Raw genomic sequence first — 20,119 nt, 5'->3', positions numbered from 1 at the left:
GAATTATTGGAGTTTTATTGGGTTATTTGTGGTAGGTTTGCGAATTATGGGAGTTTTATTGGGTTTTTTGTGGTAGGTTTGTGTATTTTGGGGATTTTATTGGGTTATTTGTGGTAGGTTTGTGAATTATGGGAGTTTTATTGCACTATTTGTGGTAGGTTTGTGAATTATGGGAGTTTTATTGCACTATTTGTGGTAGATTTGCGAATTATGGGAGTTTTGTTGGGCTATTTGTGTACAGGTTTGTGAATTATGGGAGTTTTATTGGGGTATTTGTAACAGGTTTGTGAATTATGGTAGTTCTTTTTAACTATTTATTTATAGGTTTGTGAACTATGTCGATTTTATTGGAATGTTTTTGATTAGTTTATGAACTGAGTGAACTTCTTTGAGCTATTTATGATAGGTATTTATGAATTATGACGACTTTATTGGTCTATTTACTATATCTTTGTTAACTATAATCAAAATATGTTATTGTTGTTTTCCCAACCCTTAAAAGTTATCAAACGTAACGAACTTCATCACCCCTTTGTAACCGATTTTACGCGTGACGAGCGTAAAAATTATGGCTAGGACCTGGATTTTTAAATAAAAAAATGAAGCCACTTATTTGTATCGGATGGCTCTTTTTTTCGGGGGGGGGCGAGGGGGTGAAATAGAGAGATTAACAAAGGTCATTGCCAGACTAAAGAAAGAAGAACATACATATCCTTTCCTTTATAAGAGAGAGGAAAATTTGTGTCGTTTATTTGAATTTCATTTTACATCCATGGGTGACTTATGGAGGTCGACCATTAATTTCACCCCTTTTGCCCTCCCCCCCAACGTGTTTAGTTTTCCGGTATTTAGACAAAATGTTTTTCGATTCGCTACATGAGTTTATTCAAATTTTTAGTAACTATATTTATTTTGTTAAATGGAATTTATTTAAATCGCAGTCACCACGTCGGGTTTTAAAATAGATTTATAATATTATATTGTTATTGTTAAATTTGGGTGACTGCTTCATATTTGAACTACATTTTTGACTGACTTCCTCGGATATGAATTCCGTAATGGTTTGATTCATCAGGAAGTTGTCATCGAGGACGGGAAGGAAATATTAGTTGCGTTAAATATTTTAGGCCTAGTCGAGTTTAATCGTAATTAAATATAATTAGGTAAGCCTTATCAATGATCGGGTATCAGAGGGTGTTTTAGTGCTGTTTTATCATAATTAAATATAATCAGTTATGCCTAATCAACGATAATACCTGGAAGTCTTGGAAAAACCTGGGAAAGTCAGGGATTTTTTGGAAAGGGGAGATGGTGTAAAGGAAAGTTAGGGAATTTTAAAGTTGTCAAAAATGGCAGGGGAATTTAAAATATTTTTGGTTTAGAAAAGTGTTTTGTGAGTGCAATTCAACAGCTATCTAGAACAGACTGAAACGTTTGTACAAGTTCTGTGGAAAAGTTACTTTAGATGATCAGGGAAAACGTGGGAAAGTCAGGGAATTTTGAAAAGAAAATCTGCGCAAACTCTGAAATGATTTAATCCTAGAAAAAAACCATACATCTATAAAATATTTTTCAATACTTCATTTCAGAATCTTGGAGATTTCATCAAAATAATTTATTAGAAGCCCTTCTTTAATTTTCATTTATTATTTTTTTTAACGCTTCATTATTGACTTTAAAAAAAGATAATTAATTTCGTTCACCCGAATGGTTCTTTTAAAGTAAATTTAAGCGTAACAGTTACTTTTAAAATTCCCATCACCTTTTGAACCCTGGTACTTTCTTAACTAACCTACATTTAATCTTAAAATATAAATTCATCTCCTAAAATTAAACTGGAACGTATTATTAATTTTTCCCGCGTGTTATTTATTCGCTTTTAAAACCGGCGAGTTGGACTATCCCAATTTTCTTTAATCCCACTATATAAATTATATTCGGTTCATTCGAGACTTCGGAGAAATTACCCTGAGTAATCGTCTCGAAATTTTATCAAACGGTATTCGTGAATTTATTCAATTTTCACTTGAATAGGTGCGTACAGTTTCGAAATAATGTGTGTAAATTTCTTAGACTTCTTTAAATATCTGCGAATAAACCTTTGTATGAACCCTGAACTTTAACCCCGGGGGCAGGGGGGTTAAGGTCCTTTTTATCCTTTTAATTAGCATGGGGCACTCTCTGTAAGCCAAGCTTCTTTGCTACATAGTTTCAGGGAATACGACGCGTGTCCACCGGAAGTAACTTGACCCCAACAACCTTTAGGTCACTTCCCAAGTAAACCTCATTTCCTGCCCTGATTAATTCGTCTTGAAACCTGACTAATCGCGTCCTTGCTGAGGTCCCTTATAGATAGGGACCCAATTACGATGGAACCGTTAAAAAAGGGCCTCTTAATTGAGATTAAGAGTCCCTGACTGAAATATTAGAAGAATAAATTAATTGAAATTAATTACATTCCATATAGCCATTCATTTTCTAATAAAGAAAATGTTTCAACCCTGAACTTTGACCCTATGGGACTTTAGGGGGTCTTTTAAATTGAGATTAACGAACGGTTAAACGTTTAAAATTGAAGTTTATTACTTTACCTTAGCCATTTAATCCATATTCATGAGAAAAAGAAATAAATTCACGTACAAACTACAAATATAGGAAGTTAACTGTTTAAAAAAGGTTTCTTTGACCCGTTAGTCTCGAAGCAAGCAAAGTTAAAAAAACTTCGTGAAAAGGAAAACTTAGTGTCGGCGTTTTTAAAATCCCCCCACGCTCTTTTTATAAAACCCCCGAAAAAGATTTCAATCTAAATTTTCCTTTCAATAAATTTTGGAAGAGAAAATATTAAAAAAAAATAATATAAATCCTCGAGGCTGACCAGTTTTAGTATGCATAAGTTTATAAGATATGTTCCGTTCCATAAGTATGACACTACCTATACGATTCGTAATGCTATCTAGAGACTTACAGCTCGAGCTAGTTCGAGAGGAAACGACGGAAGCGAGAATTGAAGTCCTACACTCGGTTGGTTAATTAATTTTGCAGGACCAAGTTCCATCTCCTATTTAGTCTGCATTACTAAGCCCAAATTTGACAGCGCCTCACCAGGCGTCCCTCGCTTTACCCTGAATCTATGACCTACCTCCCTTACTTCATGACAAGCTCCAGTTTCTAAGTTACCAGTGACAAACTTATGGCCAACATATCTTATGAACTTATGGTTTAAGTCAGAATTTTTCGTACGTCGCGTCAAACGCACGCTGGAAACAAATCTCGAAAGCATAACAAATGTTAATTTTCAGCCTACGGTTTTTGGCTATTGGAAATCGGGTCGCAACGAGGTGGTGCTTGTAGTGTTGTTTTTATTATCATTTTCTTAATACTTTTCAGGGTTTTAGATACGGGTTAAAAGTTTCATATGACTCGAACCACGTGGGTAAATTTATAGTGAAAGTTGAATTGTTTTATCTATTTTAATTATTCGCTCGTCAAGTATACCCACGTGTTGGATTTATTTCAAAATATATTTTTTACTGGCAGCGAATAGTTAAGCTCTAGTAGAGCAATGATGTGATTCAGTTTAGTATTATAATCTTGCTATAATGTTTAAATGATGTTGGGAAGAATCATGGTTACAATTACACCGTCCGCTTTATGGTGGTACACTTCTCTCAAAGAGAAGTGTTATTATATACTTCTGGTTAAGTGAATTATTGTAAGAAAACTTTCTTTACAAAATAACCTTGCAATTATGCCGTGAAAGCCATCCACAGTCTTCAGATTCAAATCTTAATTTTAGGAAAATTCTGAAATAATTTAATCCCCTTCAAGATTTCACTCGAGTGACCAGTTTATGATTCAAACTTCCGGCGAAAGCGTACGTGGGCTAAGACTTGACTTATAAATCCTCTTAGTGAATTCAAGATATCGGCAATGAGAAATTTTTTTCAAGCTTTTAAAATCTGGAATCTATAAGGAATTATTAGCTATTAGCAACTTGGTAAAAGGTTCCCCGGATCTCTTGGTATTCGATGTTTTCGAATATTTATTAACTAGTACAGTAGTTAAATGGAATTTGTCTCTCTTGCGCAAGTGGGCTATAACTCAGTGGGGAACTTTTTCTTGACGAAATTCTAAATGCGTGAACGTGTATAGCTGGAATTTATTACAACAACCCTGACTGAGTCTTATTTAAGATGAATAATAATAATTTTACAGCTAAGATTTGACCCTGAAACTTAATGTAATTTCAAGACATTTATTGCTTAAGATAAATGGTCGATTCCTTCGAAGTTATGAAATGTTTACTGGTGGAAGATTTGTGTTCTGTTCTTAGTTTAAAGGTTTAACAGTGTTTGGGTCAAAGGTTAAAGGGGTTTTTGTGAAAGATTAGACGGTTTTTGGGGGACACTTTGAAGGGTTATTGGGGGAATACTTTGAAGGGTTTTTGGGGGACACTTTGAAGGGTTTTTGGGGGGACACTTTGAAGGGTTTTTGGGGGGACACTTTGAAGGGTTTTTGGGGAACACTTTGAAGGGTTATTGGGGGACACTTTGGGCGGAAGATCAAAGGATTTTTGGGTCAAAATACTTGTGTATTAACTCCACTATCTATTAATGTATTACATGTATATTTTTATGATTGTGTGTGTGCGCAGAGGTAATATAAATTTTTTTGACGCCATCGTTCTATCCAATATTAGATATCTAATCTAAGATTTTTAGTATTTCCGAAATCCTTGTGATTATGGGCATGTGGTAGGCTCAGTTTATTTGCGTGATAAAGTTTATATCATTATGAACTAGTCGGTTATTAAACCATGCACCACTTTAGAGACCAAATACGTAAACCCATGGATCTAATGTGGTCCATTATGGTAGAATATTTTGTGTATCTTTGAATTGTTGTAATTTGGCTCAAAATGAATTCATTAAATTAAAATGAAAATATTTTTGATTTCAGGTTTACACTAGCAACAGCGGCTCTCAAATGAACCAAGATGAAGGAACGGGTTCACCGGTCCACCCTGCGGACTCTGTCTCAGCGGGTCCGGCCTCGGTCAGTCCGGTGTCAGGTGGTGTGGGTGGCGGTGGCCACAGTCGAAGTTCTAGCGGGGCCAGTTCCCATTTGTCCCTGGGCGCCTCCATGATGGCCGGAGTTTCCCCCCACGCTGGTGTTGGAGCCAACAACTCTCGATCCATGTCGGTGGCCAGCGTCAGTTCCGACGGTTCCGCCGAAAGTCACTTACAAGTGGAACAGGAAGACATCGTGGTTCTGACTCACGATGTCCGTGGATTCAAAGAGGCCTTGGGGAAATTGAGGCGCATTTTTCATCCCGAAAAAGGTATTGTTCCACTTTTTATTGCCGGTTTTTGTTTTCTTAATATACTCGTCGTGGGATGAATGAATGAATGAATATCTCTGTTCAACCACGCTTCAGAAGCATTACATTCTTTCTTATGAGATGTAGCATTATGTATTTATCCACCTTAACTTTCTCTGCAGTATTAATTGCGCCTGAACAAAACAGAATAACATAAGTACAAAAATATTTAGAATGTTCAACAAATGACAATCAGACTGGCAGTCAACGTACAAATTCGGTTTACAACAACCCATCTCTATAATTTTCTAAATTAATCAATTAAACATCTAGCTCCCACCGATCTTAATCTCACTTTACTTCATATTTGGTTGGCACCCAAGTCATCTAGCCAACTAAAAGCTGTGCATAGTTTCATACGTCCTTGCCGAACGCTATCTAATTAAATGAGTCACCCCTACCAATAGGTCCACCAATTTGATACCCCCTAATAATATATTTAAATCCTCTGAGTCAGACAAAGCCAAGTAACTTAAGAATTGAAGGAATATACTATAGTGTTAAGCCTTTTTTTTTTAGAAAGGTATTTTTCTCGGCTAGTCGCTATCTCTCTGTAGGTCAAGCGGAATAAGGAAAAGGATTGAAAATAGCTTTATAAGAAGTTGTTTGAGCAAGTTGTTTCGCCGCTCTTGTCAGATAGATTATCAAGAGAGTGAAAATTCAACTTAAACCGCCCATACAGTTTCACCCCTTCAGGCTATATTATGATGTAAAAGGGGAAAGCTATACAGTATACTTACTCTCTCGGAATATTTTATAGATGCCATCTTAATTTCATATTATTTTTTTTTAAAATGCATACCCTATTCGTAGGTACGTACCTTTCCCCCTTATGTAATATTTTTGAGGGCAATAATCGCTCTGAGAGTCCGTGAACCCACGATTTTTCTTTCTTTCTTTCTTTGTTGAGGATACCATACCCTTCTTAACTTCCAGACAACTGGTGGCATGGTTGTAAAAAAAAAAACCAAAAACCAGGTTAAAATGTATTTTGGGTATTGGGTAGGGAACGAAAGTTAGAATAATTTTATCTTCTCGTTTTTGTGTCTGTGTTTTTGTGAATGAATGAATCAGACTTGAAATTACCTGCATATGCTGTTGGTTATTTAGGAAATAATGTTAGGAAATATATCGTATCGTGTAATGGTGTTGTTATTCAACAAATTAACGTACTCGGACATTGGATAATTTTACGTGTTTTTTTTTTATAATTCGAATTGAGTGGTGTATGTTTGTTGTTGTTGATTGGTGTTAATTTACACTATTCGGTTATTGATTGTTGTGGCTTACAGAAAAGTTGGAAACAATGCGTGTATCCGCCCACGAACGTTTGGGTGAGGTGTTACGGATTCTAAGGAGTATTTTAGAGAAGTACCCGCCGATTCAGTCCACCGAGTTACTCATGGCTGCTGGAACACTCATACAACAAGTTAAAAGTGAGTTCTGGTTTTGTTGTTGTGGTTTTCTTTTGTATTGTATTATTACTTCTTTTCTATTGTACCTTAGTTCTTAGGTAGGGAATGTAGGTACTTTTAAGGTAGTTCTTTAGAGAATTAGTCACACTATGTAAGTCTCTGAAGGAGATGAGTAATTTTGGATGTTTCGCCCCCCCCCCTCCAGCCCCTTTTGTTTATTTATAAGGTATGGTTTAGTTATTTGAGGAGTGTTGTAGGTTTAACGGTTCCTTTTCATTTGGATGTGACGTGACATCACGTGCAAATCCACTTCAAAATCGTTATTATCACCCCTTTAAGATAGATTCAATTTTTTTCTATCAAAAATTAAGATTGTCGTAATGCTTAATTTCTTTTGTTGAGGTTTATTCTCGTGTTATAAGGAATACATACAACTAATAAGACTCATTGCGTAGCTTCCCATTTTAACTCAACGTATCTAGGCGCGGAATTTGTGGGAATAGCTAGACTAATCATTATTTATGACGAATTATGTCTCGCTGATAATCTTTCTCCCTCCTGAGTCCGACCTCGCGTTGCTACCAACGTTTGGTTATATGGGGTCGCAATGTTTCCTATTGGCCGGTATGTATTCCTGGTATACTTCAGATGCACTAAAATATCTATAGACAACAAACAACGATTGCGCGTAATCACTTGAGATAGGTCTTATCATAAGTTTATAATATATGTTGCATCCATAAGTTTGTCACTGGTAACTTAGAAACTGGAGCTTGTCATGAAGTGATTGAAGTAGTAGGTCATAGATTCAGGGTAAAGCGATGATTGCCTGGTGAGGCGCTGTCAAATTTGGGCTTAGTAATGCAGACTAAATAGGACCTAGATGGAACTTGGTCCTGCAAAATTAATTAACTACCACCGAGTGTAGGACTTCAATTCTCGCTTCCGTCGTTCTCCCTCGAACTATGTAGTATATTTAGTGTCATACTTATGGAACATATCATATAAACTTATGTTATATCGGGATGTTTTTTAGATTAGATTAAACTGTACATAGATATAAATTATTTTCTGGGTGTATTAAGCCGATTTGTAATTGCTTTTTTAGATTTCTTTTCATTGTATTGTATTTTATGTTTTTCTAGCTCACAATTACGAGGATGAAAAAGCAGATCCTGCCGAGTTTTTCGACGCCATTGACCAACTGGCGTTAGCATTCAGTAGCAGGTAATCCATAATTTATTTATTTATTAATTTATTTATTTATTGAATAACCATTTAGGCTGTATTAATTCCTAGCTCTCTTAATTATCTAAAACTAATTTAAAACCTAATTAAATTCGTATTTTCCCAAAGATAACACGTGATTTTTTTATTAAAATATTAATAAATATAATATTAATTCGCTTCAAGCGGTTCAATATCGTTTTGTTTGTTTATTTATTTATTTACTTGTTTGTTTATTTGTTTATCTGTTTGTTTTTAAAAGACGCGAGCAAAATAGAATTACGAAAATATGGACCATCCCAACCCCCTTTAATTTTGCTTCCCAAAAGGCGAAAGAAATATATGGATATATATTTTTGGGGGTCCTCGATACATTTTGAGAGGGCAGTGAACGTTTGTTAGAACTGGTTCTGATTTTAATTTCAATTTTTGGCTAATTTTCTCCGTTTCGGTTGTCAGCGTTATCAAAGGCGGTGATTAGCTACTCGGGTTTAAGTTCTTAATGACTTTATACTATGTCTTTGGAACGTTAAGTATATAGATAGCCGTTAAATAAATCACACAAATCACCCAAGGCACAAAAATATAACGAACGAGAAATTTTTACAGAACGGGAAATTAACTCCATGCTTGGTTTTTTTTTTTATTTTTTTTTTTTTTATTTTTTAATTTTTCAAAAATTGCCCCTTTTTTCTTTCTTTACTTTTTCTTTTTGGTTTAAAATTTGTATTGGGTTGAAAGTCTAGTACGGTTTTTATAATTGTTCCAAAAGGCTGCCGTCAGTGGAATTTGTGATTTGGGGTCAATGAAATTATAATGGGTTTTATGTTTCCTAATTATTTTTTTTATATATATATATTTATTCAAAATATTAATTTATATTTTGCGTCTGGGTTTTGATAGATGAATTTAGTTTTTGTTTTTTTTTTTAATTGGTAAACTTTGGGAGATTTTTTATTAGTTAGTTTTGAAGATTGATTGTAGGAATCGATTAGGTATTTTGTTTCAGTTTTGTTTTGTCGAAATGTTTTTTAGTTTTTTGATCGATATGTTTTAATTTTTTTAGTTTGTGTTTAGGTTTAGATGGTTTTTGGTTAAAAACTTGGTTTTTATTTTTTTCTCGCGTAAAATCTAGTGCTTTCAGGTCATTTAAAAAAAAAGCCGAAAACCCCTGAAAGTTAGTCAGGAAATTTCAAAAATAGGTGAAAAATGAAAATGGAATTTTATATTAATAAAGAGAATTTATTGAGTTTACGAAAATAACATTGGTTGAAAAATTAAAATAAATGTTTTGCAACTTAACCCGAAGAGTTGACTTGTTTACAAAAAATAAAGTGTTCTTTAAAATATACTGTTAACATTGACCCCAAACTTCCGGTCAAGTCAATGTATATATATAATCAGGTAATTAGAATATGAAAATTTAATAGCTATAAAATAAATAAAAGAAATCATATAAATAATAAAAAAATTAGCAGCATAAAATTGCTATATATTAAAAATAATTAATAACCTCCGTGGAATCTAATTGGTGACGTAACTTTAATCTCTTTGAAGCTAGACATACACACATAGGATCGCATTCCTTAGCACTCTAATAATTTGGAGCAATTATCAAGCCAGCTCCCTTAAATATATATCTCTACATTAGTTATTTCGTCCTACACTAATTTCAATGACACGGTTCAATAAGGCAGCAGTATTATTTCTTCTTGCCAACCAACTATGGTGGGAAGGAGGAGGTGGAGGAGGTAGCTGGCGGGTGAACGGGCATTTCGAATAATTGCCTAAATACGCGCCTAATTTGCTTTGCCCCACTAGAGAATTCACAATAGGATGTTATTTAGACACCTACGCTCGTATACCCCCATAGAGGATGTACTCATTGTAATCCATCTAATTTGAAAGGGAAGATTGTCTGTCTGCATTCAAAGTTTTACTTTTGTTTATTGAAGTTGCTTTCGAGTTACATTATTAACTAAGGAGCCGCCGTGTTTGTCCGAATTTTGTCACATATTGATAAAGTATTATGACAGTCATAAGTGTGACGCTTTGTGAAATATGTTAAATGAACTTTCGAGTTACATTAGGAACTAAGGAGCCGCCGTGTTTGTCCGAGTTTTGTCACATAGTGATATATTGATAATGTGTCATAACAGTCATAAGTGTGACGCATTTATCAGATATGTTAATGGAGGTACGATCAAATTGCTCATTGACAAATATTTCGTGTTTTGTAACTCCTGATACTTCTTAGACAACAATATTTATTTAACTTAAACGAAGAATATATGCAAGACTGAGAACATATGAATACCCATATTGGGTCTCCGTGAGCTCATGCTTTTTTCGTACTGGGTAGTTAGGGAACAAAACAAAAACCAACTGAGATCACGGTGTGCCCAATTCTAACTTCGAGCCTTCTCAGTTCCTATGTGGGTTCTTACCTCGACTGATAATTGTCTTTGTTGGGACCACTTGTTCTTGTACCGAGTTTCCCTGGCTGTAGTTAGTACTGGGCCTAAATACAAAAAGAGAAAGAAAGAGAGAGAGAGAGAGAGAGAGAGAGAGAGAGAGAGAGAGAGAGAGAGAGAGAGAGAGAGAGAGAGAGAGAGAGAGAGAGAGAGGATGCCAGTGTCAAAAACTAAATGAGTAAACTTAACACCAACACCATCGCTATGTATTTTAATAGGCTGGTAGTCTTGCACTCGCGGCTAGTGTCGGTTGGCTCGAAAACTATTTCAGATGTTTCTAATCAAAAGTTTTTATTAGGCTCGTATAATATTTCTCTCGCCAATTCCGGGTTAATATATTGGTCTTGAAGAATTTCAATGTCTCTTTTAATCGTATGATTGAAATGAATCAGCTTAAGTTGAAATTTTCCTGCCCAATTTGAGGATTTAAAAATCTAAATTTGTGATTATGGTAATATTTCGCGCCTTTTTACGGATATTTATCCGATTGGGTAAATATTTCGCGCCTTTTGACGGACAGACATCGGATTGGTTGAAAGTTTCGCACCTTTTCCGACGGACAGGAATACAATTGGTTAAGAACGCTACGCTATGTGCAGTTTTTCGCGCCTTTTTGTTACGCGCCTTTTTTTAATTCATACGAGTTCTTTTTAAGCCAAAAAATGCTGACTTTATTATGAATAACTTATCATTTGACTTTGTTTGTTTACCCTGTTTAATTAAACTACTTACTAGGTACGTTTTAAATTAATTTTTCATACTAGTTAATTAATATCTCGGTTTAAATCTTTTGAAGTCCGTGAAACACTTTTATTAATCATTTTTTTGAAGGCCATTTTTACAAGTAGGCCTCTCTGTAACGGTATAGTTCTGTATTACATTCCTATCTAAGATCCACCCTCCGTTTTTAAAACCAAGATATAGAAGTTAAAGTTGATTTTTGTTTTAGTAGTAGTAGCAAGCTCCTCGATAGGCAATTTTTCATCCACCGCTTACAGAATGTAATTTAGAAATTAGTATTACCGTGACTGATTGAGCTTAGCCTGTATTTTACACGTTGCGATTAGAGCCTGCCTAGCTTGCGCTAAAAGAAAACCATCATTTTTGAATATTTAAAATGTTAGAATGTGATTTTGATTGCGCTAGAAAAGTTAACTGTAGGCCTAATACGAAATTTATAATTTTTAACAGAGTTTCTGAGTATTTGATGGGAGATTTGGATTCTTCGTCGCATCCAGTTCCCAAGACTAAGGTAAGCTTACGTTTTCGTGACAAACAAGTGTCCCACCCTTGATCTTTAGCGTCTTTTAGTTGTTTTTAATTATTTAATTAAATAATTTACGTATATAGTCATGTGAAAATTTATTGAGTTCAGAGTCGGAAAATTTTGGAAAAGACAAATTAGGTATTTGTTGATTTATTTAGTGTAAGTTATTTATTATGTTGTTTGTTAATTTGAGGTGTGTTTACGTTAGAATCTCCGACATTAACTCCTCAAGAAATTGATATTAAATTAATGCAATTAACGGATGGAGTTGATATGGCCCTATCAAAGGCTAAGGCTTGGTCAAAATACGCCAAAGATGTTATGACTTATATTGAAAAACGGGCTAGTTTAGGTAAAATTGCAATTAAAAATATAATTGCATTTTTTTATAAATATATGAAGTACCAATACGTTTAATATTTTAGAATTGGAGCATGCTAGAAACTTATCGAAACTAGCCCAAACAATGCGACCAGTTTTAAAAGAAGAGGTGTGATATACCTTAATTAATTAATTATTACTAATTAAAACGATTAATTAGATTTAAGGAAGCTTAATTAGTTTTTATTATCATTATTTCTGTAGAGTTTTCTTCCATTCCAATCTATTTACTGTACCGCTTTAGACCAAGACCTTGAAAATTCTAATCATTGCATTACAACGTGTACTCTGTTACAGGGTCAAAAATTTATTGAGGTTTATACAATTTTCAAAATTAGATATAGATAACATCGTAGATTTTTTTTTTAAATTATTAATTATTAATTATTACTGTAGCCCTTATCAAATCGCAAACTAGAACACGAAAAATCTCGTAAACAAATAAAAGAAATTTGGCATCGAGAGGTTAAAAGAATGGTAAGTTCATTTTTATTTGGCTACATTGAGTTCAAACGCGTTTAAAATTCACCAATAACGGTTGTAATATGTTAAAATGCAAACTCAGGATATTCGTAGGTGATTTTAATGTTAATTCGGGCTAAAATTAGTTTATTTCGAGTTATTTCTAGCTTAATTTAATTTAATTACTACAGCATGACGCGATAAATAACTTGAGAAAAGCGGAAACGATGTATCATCAAAGACACCAAGAATTAGACAAAGCTAAGGAATCGGTCATTAGAGCGGGCAGTGTTGAAGGTGGAAGTGAAACCGCTAAGTTAGACAAAAAGAAGAAGCTGGAGGAAGAAGCTTTCCAGAAAGCTATCGAAGCGGAAACAACGTACAAAGCTTGTATCATCGAAGCCAATCAACGACAACAAGAATTAGAAAAAGTCAAAGGAGAAATTTTGCAACAAGTTCGGGAATTAATTTATCAGTGTGATCAAACGATGAAAGCCGTGACTGTTGGGTACTTTCAGTTGCAACATACGGTTTCCGCACCTGCACCAGTTCAGGTAATTGCTAGTTTTGATTCAAATATATTAGAATGCGCAATTGCCGTTTCTTTATACTCTTTTTGAATTATCTGAATATTTCTATACAGTTTCAGACCCTCTGCGAAAGTAGCAGGCTCTACGAACCTGGAACGCAATATATGGAGTTTGTTCGAAGAATTCCTATTTCATCCATGAACCAAAGTCATCATGCCGCGTCGAACTACGCGTATTATTTTAAGCCATACTGCTCGGAAAACCGGTACATTTGGACATTGTTTTTAAATCTTGCAAAGCTTAATTTATTATTTTTATTTATTTCTCATCGGTACAGTTTAGAAAAAGATCGTTCTAGCGGTTCAAACGAAAGCGAGGAAGGTATGGCCCATCAATTATTAGAGGGTAGACTTTCTTCGGAAGGAAAAACGCCGAGAACTTCCGCTGTCAAACCTTGGAGTCACTTGCAAGGCAGTGATTCCGACAGTGTTAGCAGCTATCATAGTAACAAATCTCAAGATACAAGTCCAACAGCTAGTCCACGTATTCCTACGCATAGACCTATCACGTTGTCTTCCGGAGACGAGTTAGAAACTGATCAAGGTAAGTAACTAATTATTAATTGTAATTAATCGTGATTATTAAAACAAGGAAGGTAATATTCTTTACAGACAGTGGATTAGGCGCTTCGAGAAGGCAATACGTTTCTAAAGCAGCGGAAACTCATTCTTTTCGTAAACTAAAAACACCTTCGCGTTGCCGGGAATGCGATTCCTACGTGTACTTTCAAGGAGTCGAATGCACTGAGGTTTGCCGCGTTTAATTACCTTTCAGTGCTTTTAGGTAAGTAATTAATTATTATTTTACTTAATTAGTGTGGATTAGCCAGTCATCGAAAGTGTTTAGAGGCCTTAGCGATTCAATGCGGCCATAAACCCTTACCGCGAAAAATGAATACTTTTGGAGTTTCGCTTTCGGCTCATTCTCCATCCGGAGAAGGAAGCGGCGAACTTCCCGATATAATTACCAGATGTATACGAGAAATAGACGAAAGGGGATGCGCCGTTAAAGGAATCTACAGAGTATCAGGAGTTAAATCTCGCGTCGAGAAACTTTGTCAAAGCTTCGAAAACGGAGTTGAACTTATCGATTTATCCGACGTTCATCCTAGTATCATCGCTAACGTTTTAAAGCTATATTTAAGACAGCTACCGGAACCACTTTTAACTTTTAAACTTTACAACGAATTCGTTAAAATCGCGAAAGATTATCCTGGTGATATGGAAAAAGCCGTTCCTGATTTGCAAAATCTCGTTAAACGATTACCAACGATGCATTATAAAACTTTGGCCTATTTAATGCATCATTTAAAAAAATTATCGGAAAATTGCGAATTGAATCATATGCCTCCGAGTAATTTGGGAATTGTTTTTGGACCAACTTTATTGAGAACGAGGTACTTGGTTAAATTCATTCAATTGGCCTTATTCCTGATGAACGCCACCGAGGCGTAGCGGCGACTTTTGGAACTATAATAATACGGTAGCCAATCAGAGGTGGCGCTGGAGCCGATGGACTCTGATGGAGATCTGTTATTTTCTCTGTTTTGATTATTACCGCTTCAACTTCAAAAAACATGTTTTAAATAGTTATTATTAACCGAATAATCTCCAAATAGACCAAAATCGAATGAAAACTTACTCCGAAAGTCTTATTTCATAATATTAGACAGAATAAGAAAGGTAAAATCAACTTTTAATACTTTTGAAACCATATCGCTTGTTAAGCCTTGGCTATTCACATGATTCAAAATAGAGAAAATTGTTAACAGATCTCCATCAGAGTCCATCGGCTCCAGCGCCACCTCTGATTGGCTACCGTATTATTATAGTTCCAAAAGTCGCCGCTACGCCTCGGTGGCGTTCATCAGGAATAAGGCCAATTGACTGGAAATTAGTGGCTAATTAATTACCGTTAATTATAGCGAAGGAAGCGCTTCTCTAAGTTCGTTAGTCGATACCGTTCACCAAACCAGAGTTATCGAAATGTTAATTTCCTTGGCTTATAAAGTTTTTGGGCAACCAAAGGAATCTGAAAAGACGAAACGAATTCGAATATCTCAGTTGGGCCCTGAGGAGCAAACTGTTTCAGCACCAAATATTAGCGATTGTTATTTAGCACCCGATTGCGGCAAAGAAAAAGATGTCGCGTCATTGGTGCAGACCTCAGGTATATTATCTAATTACTTAACTATATTTTAGTTAATTAACAAGTAAGCCTAGTAAATCTTAATTAATTTCATTTTTAGACAAATGGCGTGATTCTGAAGAGGACATACTTCATCAGGAAGATGTTGTGTTCAGGAAGTTACCGTTAAAGGCCTGTCAGAGTGACCCTGTCAAAGTTCCTCCGAGCGACCAGCATCCCGTTCCTCCACCTCGTAAAAATGCTAACGCGCCTAGTTCTTCATCAACGGAGAATATGATGACGCGAGAGAGCGCCGTGTCTTCTCCAATTCAACAAGAGTCTGACCTCTATACCTCAACTTACCAAGTAACGTTAACGGCTCATGACGAATTAAGTCAAATTCAAAGTGGTAGCTCCTCGAAGATGCCTCTTGTTAAAAACGTTGCCGAGTTGAGAAGGCAGTTCTTCGAATCTCCTCCGCAAGTTTTCAAGTCCGATTCGTTGTCTCAATTCGTTTCGTCTCCGTCTTCAACCGAGGCCGAGTACGTCCCTTCTAGTGATTCTGGTAGTTCCCTAGCCGCTGGAAGCGAAGGAAGTAGCGAAACGGATTTGAAGATGAATTATAGGATGTCCATATCGCCCAAACCAGGTAAATAAATTAAAAATTGTTTAGGGTTAGGGACCAAGGCTTAATTTTACAAACAGTTTAAATTAAAAAATAATTATAATAATACTAATTTAATAGGCTTAGAATTAAGTAGCAGTCGCTCGACGGTTTCTGATCAATCATCTTCAGATCTGAGTTGTACAGCGAGTCCACTGACATCGTCCATATCTCATTTGGGATTGAACTCCATACTGCGACCCTTTTCCGCCACATTAACGACAAGTACTCCGTCTGTCCCAAAGCGATACGATGGAAAATATCAGACTTCGTAAGTAACTAGTTACTGATTGATTTTTAGGGGTGTGGGGGTAGTCATTTTTAAATAAGGAGCTAACAACTGGTTAGGAGGAAGAGATAGTCTGACGTCACGCAGCCCCTCTCTGGTTGGCATTTTTGCGCGTAGAATACTGTTTCCAACCGTTAGGGGGGATGAAACTCCAGTAAGAGATAGATGGGTGTGACGTTTCAGGGTCAGAACTGTTAGCTCCCTATTTCAAATCGGGTTCGGGTAATCAAAAACGTTGTTCTCGGGTAGCCACCGGGGCGGGTACCCGAATTTTTGTCGGGTATTCAGGAAAAATGCTTGTCGGTTTTATTAAAAGTTAGGACAAATCGTTATCAGGTGGGTACCCCAAAAAGACTACTCGTCGTTTTACTGATCTCAATCCTCAAGTCAAGCGCTAGGTTCTTGAATGTACGCTCTTCTTTCTCAATTTCTTTCGCTGCTTTGACGCTTTATCTACCTTTTTGTTCCGTTTTCTCCTTCTTAACTCTTTATTTCAACACAGAATACTAACAATGGGATGATGATATAGGTGTGTTGTAGAGTTGTGTCGCGCCGCGTGGTGTTTCTAGTCTGTCTCAAAAAGAAACTACTATAGAACGCGTACCTTATGTGAACTGAATTTCACCTTGAAATAGTGTTTGCACCACTGCATTGCGTCATTGTTCAAAATTCCGAGTCTTTCGATCTAAAGTGTTAAGTGGGTGGTCCCCCTCTGATTCCTATCTTTCTATCAGCTATCAGCAAATAATCTGACAACCTGTTTCCGCTTGACAAGGGTAATGGGGGGGGGGGGCATTATTTACTACCTAGGTAGTTCCCAATAGACCACTTCGATGTAAATAAGATTGAAAGACACGGAACGAAACGTTGCCTTCCATCCCGCTTTTTAGCGCAGATTTGGGGGTTCATGAGAGTGCGCAGAGTGTATGTTCCGATACTGAGGGTTGCCTACCCCCTTTTTTTGCATCGAAGGGTCTTCGTGCGAGGGGCCGGTCACTCAAAGTAATCGGTGTGTGTACCTTTGACCGTACTTAAGTGATTACGCGTAATATTTCGAAGCTCTGCCCTTGACAGTGCTAAAACGATTAAGTGTAATCCGTAATCGGTGTACAGGGAATATGACAGAGATTAGCCCCTCGTCTTCCGGTATCGGGTACCACCCCCTTTTTTACATCGAAAGGGTCTGTTTTCGGGTAATCTTCGTGCGAGGGGCCGCTCACTCAATGTAATCGGTGTACACGGCGGCTGTACCTTTGACTGTACCTAAGTGATTACGCTTAATCTTTGAAAGCTCTGCCCTTACGCGTAATCCGTACAGGGAATATAACAGTGATTAGCCCCTCGTCTTATTATTATCTACGTAGATTGCAGCAAAGAGAATCCGAATGTTTGTCGAGCAGGCGATCGCGAGACGAAAGTTTAACCGAACCCCTAGAAACGACGGAAATAACCGAAACTTTAGTGCATAGATCGAAATCGGTGGAATACGATTCAAGTACCACCACCGCAATTAGTAGTCAGTCATCGAGGGAGGAAATTATGGATAATTTACAACAACAACAACCCACGCGTGATGAACTTAATTCGCAAACGGTATGGGAACAACAACAACAACAACAACAACATCATCGCGTTGCATCGTCTTCCATACAGATTAATCAAAGCAGCAGCAGCAGCAGCGAACGAACAATACGCGAAATTTCTATTCAACAACTTAACCGACCTTTGACTCCCGGTGGTGATGGAAAACGAAAAACCGATGTTACGTCACCTCGTAACCCAGAGTTTGTTTAAAAAGAAAAATTAATTAAAAGAAAACTAATTAAAAGTATGTTCGTGTTTTTTTTTTTTAGGATTATATTACTGTTTAAGTTTATTAACTGGTCTTTGCTTTTAATAAGAATACGTCAAAAGTGAGTGTAAGATAAGACCTAGGCCTAACTGGTTTCGTTCTGTTTTGAGAAAGAATTAATTAATATTGATTAATTAATTTCAAATTATTTATTATACACGCGTATTATTATTATTATTAAGATAATAATATCTAATCTATCCCTTAAATTTAATTAAAGTGTACATACATAACTGCATTCATTCATTAATTAAGTAATTAATTAATTAAGCGCTGTTTAGTAACGAGGCCTTTAATATATAGTATATAAATATATATATTTTATGAAAATAAATAAATAAATTAATTAATCAGCTTGTTTAGATATATCATTTTTTCAAGATTAAATTTTAGCGTCGTGTTTTTAAAAATGAGTAATTTTTAATTATACTTTTAAAAGACAACCGCGTTAATTAGTTAATTTTAATTTAATTTAATTAATCTTAGATTTGATTTGAGATATTTAGGTTTATATAGAAAAAAAGTATTAAGCTACTATACGAACTTTCATTCGTTAATTTCTCAATTTATTTAGAAACGAAAGAAATAAACTATAAAGACTAGTGTCCATCGTTAAAAATTAAATTGAAAATGAAAGATGATATATAACTAGTCATGAAAAAAAGTTGTAATTCTGAATTGTATTTGAAATTTGAACACTTGGTGTCAATTAATGTATATTATCGCTGTTTCGAGTGCCAAATTATAAGTTTTTATCTTCTCCTAACCATTGTTTTTTCAATTCAAAATAACATAAAAAATGTCCATTTCGAAGGAACATATTCCATTTATGGACCTTTGCAACGAAGAAAAATGTAACGTTTTAGACGGACTTTTTAGCCCCACATCGTATGATGAACATCTACGATGTGGGTCTTAGTTTGACTTGGCGTGTTGTTGTTGGCTGTGGCATTGGCGGCGGCGTGAAGGAGAGCCGCCTAGTTTGGCAGTTCGTCATTAAAAGGAGAGTGAATGGGAGAGAATTGTGGTAAGGTGATATTTTTCGTTCTTCTATTTTAAAAGGATGGGGAATATAATAGTAAGATAAAGCGTTGCATTTAATTGTACAGATAAGGTTAAGCATTTGGAATTGCTCGATATATTAAAACTAGAGAGAGGATTATAGTAAACAAACAAAGATTTTGGAATATATTACACATCTCATTTCAGAACTTTTGATCAACGTAAAATGAGTTAACTTTCATAGGAATTAGTTTAATTATTATGATTTCAGATTTCGACTTATTAGACACACATGTTTATAGGGTGGTTTTTCCAGCTATAGGAATCCATAAACTCCAGTACCACTTTTCAAAAGTGGAGAAAAGTGTTTTGGGCTGTTGAGAAGACATTATTAAATTATAATTAACTAAATTATTAATTATATTAGCAAATAGAAACAGTAAAATTGAAACGCACGCTCCCGCCATATTTTGAAGTCTGCCTAACTTCAGCAGCGCATCTAGCGGTGCACGTTTGCACCCAATAAGCTTATTCATTCTGGGTTCTTTTCGGGGCGATTTCCGTGGGAGCTAGATGCTGTGATTTTCTGAGCGATCTTTGCTGGTAAATATTTTGATTTTATTTATATTTTAAGGGTTAATTTTGATTAAATACCCAAGTTTTATCGCAACCGATCGAAAATGAAGCGTTTCAAGTGGAAAATTTATGGTCCACCGTGCCAAATACATCTGTTAATTACGACCAAGGCTTACGGGACTACGTTGACACCAGCTGGTGCTGGTGCTACAATTACCAAGGCTTAAGGACCACGTTGACACCACGGAATCACGGATTCAAGGAAGCTCTTGCCTCTTTCGGTGGCTAAAGAGATCTTTGCAGGTAAATATTTTATTTATATATTAAGGGCTAATTTAAATTAAATACCAAAGTTTTATCGTAACCGAATAGGAATTAAGAGTTACAAGTGAAAAATAGGACCGGTAATAAGC

General features: G+C 35.7%; 1 protein-coding gene and 1 long non-coding RNA gene across 3 annotated transcripts in view; one reads left to right on the top strand and one right to left on the bottom strand.

The window, feature by feature from the left end:
- Positions 1 to 18,894, top strand: part of LOC149702499 (rho GTPase-activating protein 45-like) — a 27,187-nt gene extending 8,293 nt beyond the window's left edge. Inside the window, exons 2-19 of the mRNA XM_089866307.1 lie at positions 4,960 to 5,341; positions 6,673 to 6,816; positions 7,941 to 8,022; positions 11,688 to 11,748; positions 11,847 to 11,901; positions 11,972 to 12,115; positions 12,189 to 12,253; positions 12,349 to 12,459; positions 12,541 to 12,621; positions 12,798 to 13,160; positions 13,250 to 13,401; positions 13,474 to 13,739; positions 13,808 to 13,944; positions 14,012 to 14,592; positions 15,121 to 15,365; positions 15,445 to 15,972; positions 16,069 to 16,258; positions 17,641 to 18,894. Of these exons, the coding sequence (XP_089722433.1) occupies positions 4,987 to 5,341; positions 6,673 to 6,816; positions 7,941 to 8,022; positions 11,688 to 11,748; positions 11,847 to 11,901; positions 11,972 to 12,115; positions 12,189 to 12,253; positions 12,349 to 12,459; positions 12,541 to 12,621; positions 12,798 to 13,160; positions 13,250 to 13,401; positions 13,474 to 13,739; positions 13,808 to 13,944; positions 14,012 to 14,592; positions 15,121 to 15,365; positions 15,445 to 15,972; positions 16,069 to 16,258; positions 17,641 to 18,070 (3,990 nt within the window). The 5' untranslated portion in view covers positions 4,960 to 4,986 and the 3' untranslated portion in view covers positions 18,071 to 18,894. The remainder of the gene's footprint in view (positions 1 to 4,959; positions 5,342 to 6,672; positions 6,817 to 7,940; positions 8,023 to 11,687; positions 11,749 to 11,846; positions 11,902 to 11,971; positions 12,116 to 12,188; positions 12,254 to 12,348; positions 12,460 to 12,540; positions 12,622 to 12,797; positions 13,161 to 13,249; positions 13,402 to 13,473; positions 13,740 to 13,807; positions 13,945 to 14,011; positions 14,593 to 15,120; positions 15,366 to 15,444; positions 15,973 to 16,068; positions 16,259 to 17,640) is intronic.
- LOC149702498 (uncharacterized) lies at positions 12,868 to 20,119 on the bottom strand. 2 transcript variants are annotated; one of them, XR_016381746.1, is made up of 5 exons: positions 19,785 to 20,119; positions 19,587 to 19,716; positions 15,687 to 19,504; positions 15,109 to 15,227; positions 12,868 to 13,730 (listed from the first exon to the last, which is right to left on the bottom strand). It is a non-coding gene; the product is annotated as an uncharacterized LOC149702498 (long non-coding RNA). The 2 variants fall into 2 exon arrangements; XR_016381745.1 differs by having other exon boundaries at positions 19,587 to 20,119.

This window comes from Phalangium opilio, unplaced genomic scaffold, assembly GCF_054372755.1.
Source record: "Phalangium opilio isolate 3A_F unplaced genomic scaffold, DU_Popi_V2 ptg000017l_1, whole genome shotgun sequence".
Taxonomy (NCBI): Eukaryota; Metazoa; Arthropoda; class Arachnida; order Opiliones; family Phalangiidae; genus Phalangium; species Phalangium opilio.
The sequence above is the reverse complement of the archived record's forward strand: the minus strand, read 5'-3'. Positions and strand labels throughout refer to the sequence as shown.